The 15,529-nt window shown below is 44.6% G+C and overlaps 1 protein-coding gene across 1 annotated transcript in view; it reads left to right on the top strand.

Annotated features, from left to right (window-relative positions):
- Positions 1-891: 891 nt before the first annotated feature.
- LOC145357984 (arf-GAP with SH3 domain, ANK repeat and PH domain-containing protein 2-like) overlaps positions 892-15,529 on the top strand; it is a 98,153-nt gene continuing 83,515 nt past the window's right edge. The window contains exon 1 of the mRNA XM_080211633.1: positions 892-1,183. Coding sequence (XP_080067759.1) covers positions 1,058-1,183 — 126 coding nt within the window. The 5' untranslated portion in view covers positions 892-1,057. The remainder of the gene's footprint in view (positions 1,184-15,529) is intronic.

The raw sequence follows: 15,529 nt of genomic DNA, 5'->3' as shown, positions 1-15,529 counted from the left end.
ACTGATTCCCTGCAATAATTTTTTTTTTAAATAATTTTTATTCCATTCTTAAAGTTATGAGTCCAATGCTCAGAGTGGACAGGGCAAGCTCTGAAGCTATCGTTTTGCTTGCTCCAAAAAGTAAATTCAAATTGAATCCAATTCATGGTTCCCCACAGGAGAGACGAACAAGATCTAAGCTGACAAGAAAAGGCATTGTACCCCATCCTGGGCTTGATCCAAGCCAAAGGTCTCACCCAGAGTCTCCGGCGTGTACTGACAGCGCCCTGAACTGTGCAGGGAGAGCTGCTTTCAAGATCTGATCCATACTGAAAGAACTGATCTCAGCTGAGTTACACTTAAACTGTCGGGAGATGAAAGGTACCTGCGTGGGGGAGAGAGGATGAGGAAACCAACCAGGGATCCTGGTTATGATCCAGTGTAAGAAGTCTCACAACACCAGGTTAAAGTTCAACAGGTTTATTTGGTAGCAAAAGCCACCAGCTTTCGGAAGTGGCTTTTGCTATGAAATAAACCTGTTAGACTTTAACTTGTTGTTGTGAGACTTCTTACAGTCCAAAAGCTGGTGCTCCACATTATCATCCAGTGACCAGGCTGGACTGCGATTCATTTTGCAGCTGAATAGCAGGCGGCAGACCCAATAAGCCTAACAATAATCAGGACAGGAGGATGAGGGGAGAGGGAGGCTGTTCATAAACAAAAGTGTTACAAATATTAAACCGTATTCCAATTTGCTTTTAAAAGTCGATGCTGGAAGCAGAGATACAGGAAGAGGAACAAAAGGAAAAGCACACTCAAAGACAGTGAAAAAAGTCCCAGATTTCCCCCTTTTCTTGACGTGTTCCTGCGCGGCACAATGTTGCTTTAAATTGTATCCAACTCCGAGTCACGTGATTGAGTCGAAGAGTTTGATACAAAGTGACCCTGGAGCTGAAATTGACTCGACTGAAATTCGCTGCTGTGACTCATTCACTCTCCAGCTCCACCGCTCTGGGCTGCGATCACCGTGCTTTCCTATTATTTAATCTCTCAAAGCGTTGGGATTTCTCCAGTCAGGATGCCGGAACAGATCAGCATCTCCGAGTTTGTGAGTGAGACGCTGGAGGACATCAACTCGCCGATCACTTCCAACTTTACCTCGAAAATGATTAACTGCCGGAACACGGTGACTGCTCTGGAGGAGGTGAGTGTGTGTTTTGTCAGATTGAGAGAGAGAGAGAGAGAAAGCTACAAGACTTACAAGTCCCTTCTATGCAAAAGGATATTACTTAGCTTCAGAGCATTCCCAATCCCTGCTAATGTTCACGATCCTCTGTGTTCCCGCAACGTGAGAGTTTTTTGAGTTCAGTTGGGAAACATTTTTAGTTATTATGTCCCGTCCCCTCCTTAGAATCTGTCAGGGGGAAATCAGGAGCAAAGGTCTCTGAAATAATGTGTAAAATGCAGAAGTGTTTCTCGAGCAGGTGCCCCGTCTCGGAAAACTTTTCAATGTTGTATATTCAGGAATAATGGCAGAGGGGGAGAAGGCGGAGTCGTGCCTGGGTTCTACTTCAGCGGAATGACTGCAGCCTTCCCCCTCTTCAGAGCCTCCAGCAAATTGATGAGGGTGATCTCACCTTGTTTATAAACAGGAGCCAGAAGTGAAGTCATCCCGTTTGATGTTATCTTGTTTTTGCTCCTGTGATTTTTTTTGTTCCGCGGCACTGTCACCTAAAGTTTATTTATTAGTCACAAGTAGTCTTGTATTCACACTGCAACCAAATTACCGTGAAACTCCCCGAATCGCCACACTCCGCTGCCTGTTCGGGTACACTGAAGAAGAATTTAGCATGGCCAGTTCACCTCACCTGCACATCTCTGGACTTGTGGGAGGAAACCGGAGCACCCAGTGGAAACCCACGCAGATATGGGGATAATGTGCGGATTCCACACAGATAGTAACCCAAGCCAGGAATCGAACCCGGGTCCCTATGCTGTGAGGCAGCAGAGCTAACTGCTGTGCCACTGTGGCTCCCCTCGACACCCCCCACCACGAGAATGACTGAACCTGTACAGAGCTGGGCTAGCCGACCCTGGGGTGGATTGCATGCTAACACCCTGCTTCTCCACCCCCCTCCCCATCCACACATGCCTGAGTCATTTAATAGGAGCAGTAAAGCTGTGTGTGTTTTTTTTCTCTCGCTCCCTTCAGAACAAGAGAAGTGTATTCAGCCCCTCAAGGCTGTATCTGTCATCCAAAGTAGTTAGCTAGATCAGCTAGTCAACATCTTTTCCCAAAGGTAGAGGAGACTAAAACTAGAGGGCATAGGTTTAAGGTCAGAGGGGAGAGATACAAAAGAGTCCAGAGGGGCAACTTTCACACAGAGGGTGGTGAGTGTCTGGAAGAAGTTGCCAGAGGTAGTTGTAGTCCGGAACAATTTTGCCCTTTTAAAAAGCATTTAGACTTTTATGTAGGTAATTTGGGTATAGAGGGATATGAGCCAAACATGGGCAATTGGGACAAGTTTAGTGCTTAAAAAAAGGGTGGCATGGATAAGTTGGGCTGAAGGGCCTGTTTCCGTGCTGTGAATCTCTGTAGATCATGGCTGATCCATATCTTATATTCTATCCGCCCACATTTGTTCCATAGCCTTTAATTTTCACAATAACTTCATTGCAGTGTTACTGTAAGCCTACTGATAAATAAACTAAAAGTTATTTTGCCTAACCAATCTCAGTTCTGAAATTTTTAATTGAACAACCCCCCCAGCCCTGACTCAACAGCATTTTATGGGAGTGAGTCCAAAATTTCCACCAGCCTTTATATGAAGAATTGCTTCCAGACATCACTCCCCCAATTTTAAGGTCATGAACTTTTATCTGGACTTTCCCACCAGAGGAAATAGTTTCCCTCTATATCTCCCTAATCATAGTGGTGAATTGTCATTTTTTCAAAAATGGTATTGAAACCAGTTTTATTTCTTGACCCGGTTTAGACTGGGAATGGAACCTGGACTGTGTTAGTTCAGTTTCGCGTCAGGGCAGTTGTCATTCCCCAATTTAACCATCATGAGCTATTGGTGAAACCTGCAGAATTCTGGGTATGGTCGGTGAGTGGGATGCTAGCTCACTGCCGCAGCCAGAGGTCACAGTTTCGAATCCCACCACTGGCAAGCTGCAAAAAAGGATTCAATAAACCCGGCACTGTCGTTTGTGGCTGACACCAGCAAATGTTGCAAAGACTTAACTGGCTGGCCCTTCAGAGCATGATGTGGACTGGGGTGGGCATGGTGAGAAGTGTCACAACACCAGGTTAAAGTCCAATAGGTTTATTTGGTGTCACAAGCTTTTGGAGTACTGCTTCTTCAGGTGAGGTTGATGTTGTGAGACTTCTCACTGTATCCTTCAGATGGGGGCGGGGGTGCATTAATCGATTATAACAAGGGGGCACGACCTTAAAATTAGAACTTGGCCATTCAGAAGTGAGGCCGTGAGGTCAGTCCTCCGTGGCTCCAGTTTTCCTCTTTATTCCTGTGAAAGGCTGTCATTAGTCTGTTCAGAGGCAGCATTGCCAGCTGATCCCCTCCGGGCTCTGTGATAATAGTCAATGATTTTGGACTGAATCCAGCAAGATCCCAGCTTTCATTCCCAGTTAGCTGAGCTCAGGCAGTTCTGTTGGGAAAGGGATGGTGAAATCGTGGTTCTTACACAACAGAATCCAGGCTTGCCCCAGAGTGCATGCATAGGGAATGATCGAATAGTCTTGTAACCAGCAAATACTCTGTTGCTTAGGTTGGCTTTTGAAAATTAGCGTTGTGGGTGAGATACTGCTGGTGTCAGCCAATATTTATTCCAGCGCAAGAACAGAGTTCAAAAGCAGAGAGAAGTGTAAAGCTACAAACATAAATGCAGCTGAAAAAATATTGAGGATCTTTATGATAAAGGCAAAACATGCAGATGCTGGAATGTGAAACAAAAACAGAAAATGCTGGAGAAACTCAGTAGGTCTGATAGCATCCTGACTTGAAACGTTGGCTCTATTCTCTCTCCACAGATGCTGTCAGACCTGCTGATATTTTCCAGCATTTTGTGTTTTTGTTGTTGAGGGTCTTATGCCTGTGCACAACATCTATTGACTTCTTCCGTTGTGGACTCCTCTGTTTAGACTTATAGCGGAAGCTTCATATAAACTTGTCAGGTGCATTTACATCCCCACCCCCACTGCTTCTTTGTGGAGGTGCTGCAGTGCTGTCACTGGTGGGAGAGTGTAATTGCAGCATGACATGTTTACATTACAAATCTGATTGTAGGATTTTAAAATTGAAATCTTAAACTAGGGACTAAATATATGGCTTTAAAGTGACGATTGTATTAAATTTGGTTCAATTATTACTAGCCTTGGGTGTCTTTGTGGAGTTTGCACAGTCTCCCTGTGTCTGCATGGATTTCCTCCAGGTGCTCCGGTTTCCTCCCATAGTCTAAAAATGTGCAAGTTAGGTTGATTGGCCTTGCAAAATTGCCCCTTAGAGTGGGATTTTCTCACCCTGCTCATCCCAAAAACTGGGAAATCCCACCCGAGGTTAGTGAATCTTTGCATGGTCTGTCCCTCCACCCGCCACGACTCCTGTGGTGGGCGGAATGGGAAAATTCCCCCCTTTAGTCTCTCAATATGTCTAGGTTAGGGGGGATTAGTGGGGTAAACACGCGGTGTTATGGGGATAGGCCCTGGGTTACATAAAAAGATGGTTTGGTGCAGACTCGATGGGCTGAATGGCCTCCTTCTGCACTGTAGGGATTCTGTGATTATAGTCCTTTGCCCCCACATCACCTGAAGAATAAACTTGCTGTTCACTCCATGCATTATAAGTTTGACTGTCACATAAGGAGAGTAACTGCAGGGCTACAGTGTAACTTTAGTGTGAGTTTGATATTTCGGATGTAATTGAGGTTTACTCCTAGGTCCAGACACCTGATGCTCCTGCTGGAGTTTGCCTTTGTGTATCAGTGGTTTAGATTTGATTTATTATTGTCATATGTGTTAGCATATGGTGAAATGTATTATTTCTTGTGTGCTAAACAAAGCATGCTGTTTATAGAGAAGGAAATGAGAGAGTGCAGAATGTAGTGTTACAGTCATAGCTAAGGTGTAGAGAAAGATCAACTTAATGCAAGGTAGGTGCATTCAAAAGTCTGACAGCAGGAGGGAAGAAGCTGTTCTTGAGTTGGTTGGTATGTGACGTCAGACTTTTTTATCCTTTTCCTGATGGAAGAAGGTGGAAGAGAGAATGTCCGGGAAACGTGGGGCCCTTAACTATGCTGGCCGCTATGCCAAGACAGCAGAAAGCGTAGACTGAGTCAATGGATGGGAAGCTGGTTTGCATGATAGATTGGACTACGTTCATGACCTTTTGTAGTTCATTGTGGTCTTGGGCAGAGTAGGAGCTATACCAAGCTGTGATACAACCTTTCTATGGTGCATCTGTAAAAGTTGGTGAGTGTTGTAGCTGACATGCTAAATTTCCTTAGTCTTCTGAGGAAGTAGAGGCTTTGGTGGACTTTCTTAACTATAGTGTCGTCATGGGGGGACCAGGGCAGGTTGTTAGTGATCTGGATACCTAAAAACTTGAAGCTCTCGACCTTTTCTACTTCATCTCCATTGATATAGACAGGGGCACATTTTCCTTTACGCTTCCTGAACTTGATGACAATCCTTCATTTTGTTGACATTGAGGGAGAGATTATTGTTGCCGCATCAGTTCACCAGATTCTGTATCTCATTCCTGTACTCTGTCTCATTGTGGTACATACTCTATAAATATAGCAGTATTGCAAAGTGATTTTGCTTTGTGCTTGGGTGTAGTCACTGTTACAATGTAGAAAATGCAGCAGCCAGTTTCCACACCGAAAACTCCTATAGACAGCAGTATGATAGTGACCAGATCATTGGCTTTGGTGATTTTCGGAGAAATAAATATAGGCCAGGACAGCACAGAGAAATCCCCTTACACTTTTTTGAAATAGTTGTGTTGCGTCCACCTGAGAAATCCAAGGGGACCGTGGCTCAACTTCTCATCTGACGGACCAGAGTGCTGAGACTGCAGCACTTTCTGACTAATGCACTGGGTGTGTCAGACCTAGATTTCTGTAGTCGTGTCTGTCGATACTGAAATTGTTGTGTAAATTTGAGAGATGAAGATTGACCTGTTTGCAGAGTGAAGCTTCCTGTGTGAAATGAAAACACTTTCCCAGTGCACCGAGGATTGTATTACGAATACAGTCTACAGAAAGGAAAATGTTTGCTAAGTACAATGGTGTGCTACATGATAGCAGTAGGATGACCTGTCTCCATGGGGTATTCCATTTCTTTGTGAGGAATGTTCCTCTGACAGTCCAAAGATATATAGTTTAGGTGGATTGGTCATACTAAGTTGCTTCTTAATGTCCAAAGATATATAGGTTAGATGGATTGGCCATGGTAAATGAGCAGGGTTACAGGGATAAGGCAGGGGGATGTACCTGGATAAGATACTGAGTTGGTGCAGCCTTGATGGGCTGAATGTTCTCCTTCTGCGCTATAGGGACTCTATTCTATAACTAGCCTAAGCTAAGATAACCTTAATGGCTGGAAATTTCCAAGGGGTGGGTTTATTAGAATTAGACTGGGTGCTGAAGTAGCCATCTGTGCTTTCATGACGGTGCTTTTGACTCGTGTTTGGGCACAGCTCCACTGGTGATCGGGAGCTCCTTCCTGTACCCCACCAAAGTGTTCACTCTTCATGTGCCACCTGAGACTGGGTGTCAGTGGGCTCTTTGGCCACAAAGGGCATCACAGAATAGCTTCCGCATCTTAAGAACATAAGAAATAGGAGCAGGAGTAGGCCATCTAGCCCTTCGAGCCTGCCCTGCCATTCAATAAGATCATGGCTGATCTGTTGTGGCTCAGTTCCACTTTCCCGCCCTCTCCCCATAACCCTTAATCCCCTCTCTTATCAAGAACCCATCAACCCGCTTCTTAAAAATATTTAGCGAGGCAGCCTCCACCACTTCAACGGGCAGAGAATTCCAGAGATTCACCACCCTTTGAGTGAAGAAGTTCCTCCTCAACTCCGTTCTAAACCGCCTCCCCTTTATCTTGAGGCTGTGCCCCCTAGTCCTACTGTCTTTTTTGAGCGGGAAGAGTCTCTCCACCTCTATCCTATCCATCCCATTCATCATCTTATACGTCTCAATGAGATCTCCCCTCATTCTTCTAAACTCTAACGAGTACAAGCCTAGTTTATTCAGCCTCTCCTCATAGCTCAATCCCCTCAACTCCAGTATCAGCCTAGTAAACCTCCTCTGCACTCCCTCCAGGGCCAAAATATCCTTGCGCAGGTGCGGCGCCCAAAACTGCACACAGTACTCCAGCTGCGGCCTCACCAATGCCCTATACAGCTGCAGCAAGACCTCCCTACTTTTATATTCAATCCCCCTCGCTATGAAGGCCAGCATCCCATTTGCCTTCCTGACCACCTGCTGCACCTGCAAGCTGGGTTTTTGCGACTCATGCACAAGGACCCCGAGGTCCCTCTGCACCGTCGCCTGCTGCAGTTTTTCGCCACGTAAGTAATAGTCCTTCCTACCATTCTTCCTACCAAAGTGGACCACCTCACACTTGCCAACATTAAATTCCATTTGCCATTTCCTGGCCCATTCGCCCAGCCTATCTAGATCCTTCTGCAGACTCTCCACACCCTCCGCACAATTTGCCTTTCCCCCAATCTTGGTGTCATCAGCAAATTTCGACACCCTGCACTCGGTTCCCTCCTCCAGATCATCTATATAAATGGTAAGTAGCTGAGGCCCCAGCACCGACCCCTGGGGCACCCCACTAGTCACCAACCGCCAATCCGAATAGCACCCATTGACCCCCACTCTCTGCCTCCTATTTGACAACCAATCCTCTATCCACGCTAACATCCTACCCCCAACTCCATGTCCCCTGACCTTCTGCAATAACCTCTTGTGAGGTACCTTGTCAAACGCCTTCTGAAAATCCAGAAAGACCACATCCACCGGCTCTCCTCTATCCACCGCCCTAGACACATCCTCATAGAACTCCAGTAAATTTGTCAGACACGACTTCCCTTTAATGAAACCGTGCTGCGTCCGCCCTATCAAGCAATTCCCTTCAAGATGCCTCGCAATTTCTTCCTTAATGACGGATTCTAACATTTTACCCACCACAGACGTTAAACTAACCGGCCAATAATTCCCCGCCTTTTGCCTGGCACCCTTCTTAAACAACGGCCACTTCTGTCCACAACTTCTGTCCACACCTGAGGATGCAAACCTGTGCTTACAGGAATAAGAAATTTTTCTTCTTCCGACCTCTCTTCCCCAGCCCAGGGCCCGTCAAGGCTAAAGTCCTACTCTGTTTATTGTGGCTGAGGCTTGGCTCCCAGTATTTAGTAAATCCAATTCATTTTAAATGCTCATCTATTCATGTCCTTGATTTCCTTCCTTCCATTGCTTCCTGGTACAGGATGGGGCAGGATGCCGCAAAGTTTGTGGGGGGTGCATGTTACCACTAAGTTGTGGAGAGCAGCAGTAAACAGGAGACTTGGGGTTGGGAATCAGCAAATTTTTGAGGTGGGGAGGAGTGAAAGTAGGTTCCCCAGATCAATCTTGTACACCAGCATTAGTCATGGCCAAAGGCAGATTAATTACCTGCTGCTTCCCATTGTACATGGCATAGTGAGGTCAAAAAAGGAGGGGGATGGGGAAAGCTCACCCGATGAATAGTGAATCACATCTGGAATTTTAAAAAAAAGCAACACCCATGTTGGTTGGTGTGGTTTAGCGCAGAACTGAGCCTTGAGTCCAGCCCTGGCCTGTGCTGAGTTAAATGATCTCAGCCAGGATCAGGGCTATCTCAGAGTCTGTAGGAATTGAAGATTATTCTGTGGGACTCTGCAGCGTAAAGGATCCGAGAGATAAATCAGAAGTTCATGGAGGTCTGTGATGAAGCCACATACGAGGAAAACACATATGAGAGTTGGCAACCCTGGTTGGAACACAACAAGTAGTCTCAGTGCCACTGAAGTGGGGAAAGGTGAGGCAGGGGAAAGAGATCAGCTTGGGTTCCTGTTTGTGATACAGTGATTCCCTTTGAATTGAGCGCAAATAAAGTTTATTCAGTAGTGTCACAAGTGGGCTTACATTAACAAATGCACTGGAGCGATGACAAGACTAGGCCTGGCTGTAGAAGGCCTGCTTAGTTCAGGTACAAAAGAAACCAGCATTTATACAGTCTCTGTTATGACTTCAGGACGTCTGAAAGTGCTGTACAGATGATTAAATATTGGAGGAGACATTCGTGAGTGTTTTAGTGAAGAGGAGAAACTGCTTTACATTGGACTTTTCCATTTGAGGTTTCTCTTCAATGGAATTGTTTCCATTGATTTAGGTTATACACGTGGGAATTTCTCCTGTAAATCATAGAATCCCGATACACAGAAGGAGGCCATTTGGCCCATCAAGAGCGCACTGACAACAATCCCATCCAGGGCCCTTTCCCTGTAACCCCATGTATTTACCCTAGCTTGTTCCTCCTGACACTAAGGGGCAATTTTACATGGCCAATTAACCTAACTCGCACATCTTTGGACTATGGGAAGAAACTGGAGCACCTGGAGGAAACCTGCACAGACATGGAGAGAATGTGCAAACTCCACAGAGACAGGCACCCAAGGTCAGAATTGAACCTGGGTCCGTGGCGCTGTGAGGCAGCAGTGCTAGCCACTGTGCCACCGTGCTGCCCTGTTCTTAAGATTCTCCTTAAAAACTATTTCTTTGTACATTCATTTGGCCACTTGTCCTAATGGCCCTCTCTTTGGTTCAGTGTTGATTTTTGTCTGATAATATGCCATGGTATACCTTGGAAACTTTAAAGGGCTTACATAAATGCTGGTTGATGTTAAATTTAGTTGGAGTTTCTGGGAGAGGCAGTGGAAACTGGCGAGGACCCTCCAGCCTAGTCAGTCAAGCAGTGACCTCAGTGGTGCTGACTGAGGAAAGATGGTTAGCACAGAGGAGATGTGAGTCATGAGTATGTCTGGGAGAGAAAGGCTGAAAGAAGTCCCTTCATGTAGTGGAAATCCAAACAACATTCAGTTATACAATTTTCCTTCACCTCGGGCCCATTTTTTTTCCCAGATAAACAGTGGATTAAACCTCAGACACACCTGTCTCCTACATTTGAACACAGCATGGCTGTTTGGTTTCCAAATATTTAAAATCTTTGGTTATACCAGCTTCTGTGTTTAAAGCCCTGAAGTAATATGATTAGCATATGTAAAAGTGGACATTGTCAATGTTCAAAATATTCCTGGAAAGAGGATTTGGGATGACACTGAGCCAAAAAAGACAGCTACACGAACATCGCAACAGGCAGGATGTTAGAGCAATTGTCATCTGTGAATAAGTCTTCTTATGTTTCTACAGTGCCTTTTGCGGCTATGGTTTAGGATGTGGCCAATGCTTCACAGCAAATCAAGTTTAGTCTCTGTAATAGAATTGTAGAATCCCTAAGTGCAGAAGGAGACCATTCAGTCCATCAAGCCTGTTCTGACAACAATCCCACCCAGACCCGTAACCCTATGTATTTATCCTACAAACCCCCTGACATTAAGGGCAATTTAGCACAGCCGATCAACCCAGCTTTTACATCTTCAGAGTGTTGGAGAAAACTGGAGCACCTGGAGGCAATCCAGACAGACACGGAGAGAGTATGAAAACCTTACATAGTCGGTGACCCGAGGCCAGAACTAAATCCGGATCCCTGGTGCTGTGAGGCAGCAGTGCTACCACTGTGCCACCAGCCAGTTTGCATACATCAAGCTCCCACAAACAGCAGTGATTTTGTTTTTCAAGAGGAATTTGCATTTATATGGTACCTTTCACAGTCCTCAAAGCCATGTATTGCGATGCAGTGAAGTGTAATTTGAGATGTAAGAGATGCCGAAATAATTTGTTTGAGTGATGTTGGTTGAGGAATGAATGTTGGCCAGGACACTTGCTGGCCTTCAAAATAGGACTGTGGGATTGTTTTATGTGCTTTCAAAAAAATGGTAACTGACAGTGCAGCATTCCTTCAGTCGTGCATGGGGAGTTCTGCTCAGAGTATGTGCTCAATCCACAACCTTCTGACTCAGAAGGTGAGAGTGCTATCAGCTGAGCCATGACTGACACCAAATTGAATTAACAATGTAATTAATTGCAACCTGGCTAAAAAAATAAACAGCAAGAACACTGTTCCAGTTGAGTTGATCTAATTAATTACTGTCCACCAGTAGAGTGAGAACAAATACAAATTATGGAACAAATCATGGTGGGAAAATAATGGGTATTTTGAAGATGCATGTTGTCAATATGCAAATCAACCAGCAAATTGGATGGCACAGTGGTTAGCAGTGTTGCCTCACAGCACCAGGGATCTGGGTTCAATTCCTGGATTGCTGTTTGTGTTGAGTTTGCACGTTCTCCCTGTGTCTATGTGGGTTTCCTCTAGAGGATTTACATAGTAACTTAATTGATGCCTATTTGTAATACCAATAAATAATAACAAATTCAGAGGTTGAGATACACTGAGTTGTGAATCTCCAGAACTTGCTGGTTGATTTTTTTTTGCTGTTAGCTCCATCAGCCGCGAAGCCCCCAGTTACCCTCGCTGTGCTCTCATCAAAGTATACTCAGGTAAGGTACATGGAAAACGTCATGACACGTCGTAAGATTCATAGAATCTCTACAGTGCAGAAGAAGGCCATTTAGTCCATCGAGTCTGCACCACTTCTCTGACAGAGTATCTTACCCAGGCCCTCTCCCCTGCCCTACACAGCTTTGGACACTTGGGGGCAATTTAACATGGTCAATCCACCTAACCTCTGTGCAAAGAAACCGGGAGCACCTGGAGGAAACCCACATGGGTTTGGATCAATAAATTAAACGCTGGATGGCTCAGTGGGTGAGTGCACCAGTGGTTATCGGTAACTGCTGGAGCAGTGGTGGGGAGAGTGCCCATTGCCTCAGCACCCCTTAACTTTGGGGAGGGGGGGGGGGCAAGTAAGGTAGGAACCAGATTGGCAGTCCTATGATTTCCACTGAACAGCACAGAGGCGACCTGAGTTGAAAGTAGGATTGTGCTTGGCTTGTGACGGTTTCAGTGGTTGAATGGCCTGCCATTCCTCCTTCCCCACAAGACTTGCAAGTGGAGAGTCAACACTTGGGTGAGGCCATTAGATCAGCAACAGGCAGGTTCATGTCCCTCCGGAGAGAATGGGGAACCAAAACAGCAATAAAAAAGGAATGAATAGAAGCTTGCAGCACAGGAGGAAGCCGTGTAGCTCACCATGTCCGTGCCAGCTCTTTGAACAAATCAATTAGCTTCACCATCCTGCACTTTCTTGGCTCTCCTGTAAAATCGCTCCTTCAGGCACATTTCCAATTCCCTTTCAATCACTGAACTGTTTGGGTGCAGAATTTTTTTTGATTTATTATTGTCACATGTATTAATATACAGTGAAAAGTATTGTTTCTTGCACACTATTCAAACAAAGCATACTGTTCATAGAGGGTGCAGAATGTAGTGTTATGGTCATAGCTAAGGTGTAGAGAAAGATCAGCTTAATGCGAGGTAGGGCCATTCAAAAGTCTGATGGCAGCAGGGAAGAAGCTGTTTTTGAGTTGCTTGGTATGTGTCCTCAGACTTTTGTACTTCTTTCCTGATGGAAGAGAGAATGTTTGGGGTGTGTGGCGTCCTTGATTAACTGGCTGCTTTTTCGAGGCAGCAGGAAGTGTGGACAGAGTCAATGGGTGGGAGGCTGGTTTGAGTGATGGACTGGGCTTTGTTCATGACGTTTTGTAGTTTTTTGCCGTCTTAGACAAGCAGGAGCCATATCAAGTTGTGATAAACTGGAAAGAATGCTGTCGGTGGTGCATCTGTAAAAGTTGATGCGAGTTGTAGCGGAAATGCCAAATTTCCTTAGTCTTCTCAGAAACCATTCAGCCCATCATTTATGCACCAGCTGTCCAAATGACCATTGTGACTTGGAGCCATTTCCCTGCCTTTTTTTCCCTGTACCCCTGCACATTGTGTCTATTCAAATAATCATCCAATGCCACTTGAACACCGCGTTTGAACCTGCTCCATCACAGTCCCAGGCAGTGCATTCCAGGCTACATGTATATACGCTCCAGTCTCTCTGCTCCTGCATTCCTTTAAGAATTTTACCCCTTATTTTATATTGTCTCTCCATGTTTTTCCTATCAAAACACATCACCTCATACTACTTTACATTGAACTTCATCTACTACCTATCTACCCACTCCACCAAATCACTGTGTGATTTCTCAGATCACATTTGCTTCTCTCGCAAATCACTTTAAACCTGTACCCTCTCGGTTTTAATCCTTTTATGAGCGGGAACAGTTTCTCCCTATCTACTCTGTCCAACCCACTCAGGATTTTGAACATTTCTGTCAAATCTCCTCTTAAGCTGCCTTCTCTCCAAGGAGAACAGTCACAACCTCTCCAATCTATCCTCATAACTGAAGTTTCTCATTCCTGGAATCATTATTATAAACTTCTTCTGCATTCTCTCCAATGTGTTCACATCCTTCCTATGGCGCCCAGGACTGTACACAATTTTATAGCTGACGTCTAACTAGTGTTTTGTATAAGTTCAGCATGACCTCCTTGTTCTTATATTCTATGCCCCTATTAGTGAAGCCCAGTATGCTTTATTAACTGGTCTCTCCATCTGCAATGATCTATACACGTATATATTCCCTCCGCTCCTCTACTCCTTTAAGAATTTTATCCCTACTTTATGTTGTCTCACCATGTTTTTCCTACTAAAATGCATCATCTTACACTTCTTTACATTGAACTTCATCTGCCACCTTTCCACCCACTCCACCAAATTGTTTATATCTTTTGAAGTTCATCATTGTCCTCCTCACAGTTTTTGTTTCATCTCCAAACCTTTGAGCCTTCATAGTTATTATTGAATCTGCTTTCACCTGGCAACCTGAACCAGGTCATAAGTTTAAGTTTATTTGTTAGTGTCACAAGTAGACTTACATTAACGCTGCAATGAGGTTACTGTGAAAATTCCCTGGTTGCCACATTCTGGTGCCTGCTCGGGTACACTGAAGGAGAGTTTTTTTACCAGGGCCAATTCACCTAACCCATCTTTTGGACTGTGGGAGGAAACTGGAGCACCCAGAGGAAACCTATGCAGACACAGGGAGAATGTGCAGACTCCACCTAAGCTGGGAATCGAACCCGGGTTCCTGTGTTGTGAGGGAGCAGTGCAAACCACTGCCACCTAACTTAAGCTGCGTAAACGTTTCCCGTTTTTATCTCACCTCCAGCTGATTTGCCAGTGATCTTATATCCATATCCCCCTGGTTACCAACCCTCCTGGCAATGAGACTGGTTTCTCATTACTTACTTTTATCAAAACACTTCTTGATTTTGAACACTGCTATTGAATCTTCCCTTAACGTTTTCTGATTTAAGGAGATCAAATCCAGCTTCTTGAGTCTCTCCAGATAGCTTTACATTTAAGATGGTTCCTTCTGGAACAGTCCCTCTATTTAAGAATTCTAGTCATATCTCTGCTATGTTAAAAAAAATCTAATCAATGTTTGATTTTTATTCACTTTGCCAGTTAGTTTTGTGTATCTAGTTGCTGCCTAACATTTTCCACCAAACCTCATTCGGATTCCTTGGCTGCAAGTTTACCCTGCTCTGCGTCTGATTCCACTGGCATGCTGATGCTTTAAGAGACTTGACCACAAGTGCACAAACATGTGAGGCGTACAATTTTCCAAATCTGGCTCCTCATGGTCTCCATATCTGACCCAGTTTGACATCCTTAATTGGAAAAGATTAAAATAAACAGTCTGTTTTATTTATGGACTTTGTCACTGATGCTGAAAAGTCAAATCCCAGAATTGTCTTGAAGACATTTCGTTGAATCAGAGAAACTTGCAGTGCCGAAGGAGGTTATTCTGCCCATCACTGCCTTCCATACCCACCACCCACCCTTCATTTTTTGTTTGTCCGTAATTCTTCTCCCTCAAGTACTCATCCAACTCGTTTTTTAAAAATGTTATTTGCGGTATTAGCTTGAATCCCTTTTTAAGTTAGAACATATTAATTTTCAGTCATTGGAGGAAGATTTGTAACCAGAGAACTCTGATTTAAGGTGGTCAGTTCCTAGTGTGATGATGTGCTACTCAGGCAAAGCAATCAGTGTTGGTTTGCCTGTGTAAGCATGGAACTTATTTCACTTGTGATGCGGGCAGAGTCCGAGGCAGTTGAAAGTCCAGTTCCAAAGGCTTTCCTGGACAAGTAGGGCCAATTGATTTTTTTTTTTAATTTGTTTTTTTTCCCCTTGTAGTTCTGTGTCCCATGACAGCAATTATTGAAGGTTTTCCATGTATTTGCATCGGCAGAAAATGTGTTTAAATGAGATTGGAATGTTAAATGTTGGCAACTGTC

This window comes from Carcharhinus amblyrhynchos, chromosome 24 (assembly GCF_965287045.1).
Source record: "Carcharhinus amblyrhynchos chromosome 24, sCarAmb.v2.hapA, whole genome shotgun sequence".
In the NCBI taxonomy this organism is placed as follows: domain Eukaryota; kingdom Metazoa; phylum Chordata; class Chondrichthyes; order Carcharhiniformes; family Carcharhinidae; genus Carcharhinus; species Carcharhinus amblyrhynchos.
Note: the sequence above shows the minus strand (reverse complement) of the source record. Positions and strands in the feature narration are given on the sequence as shown.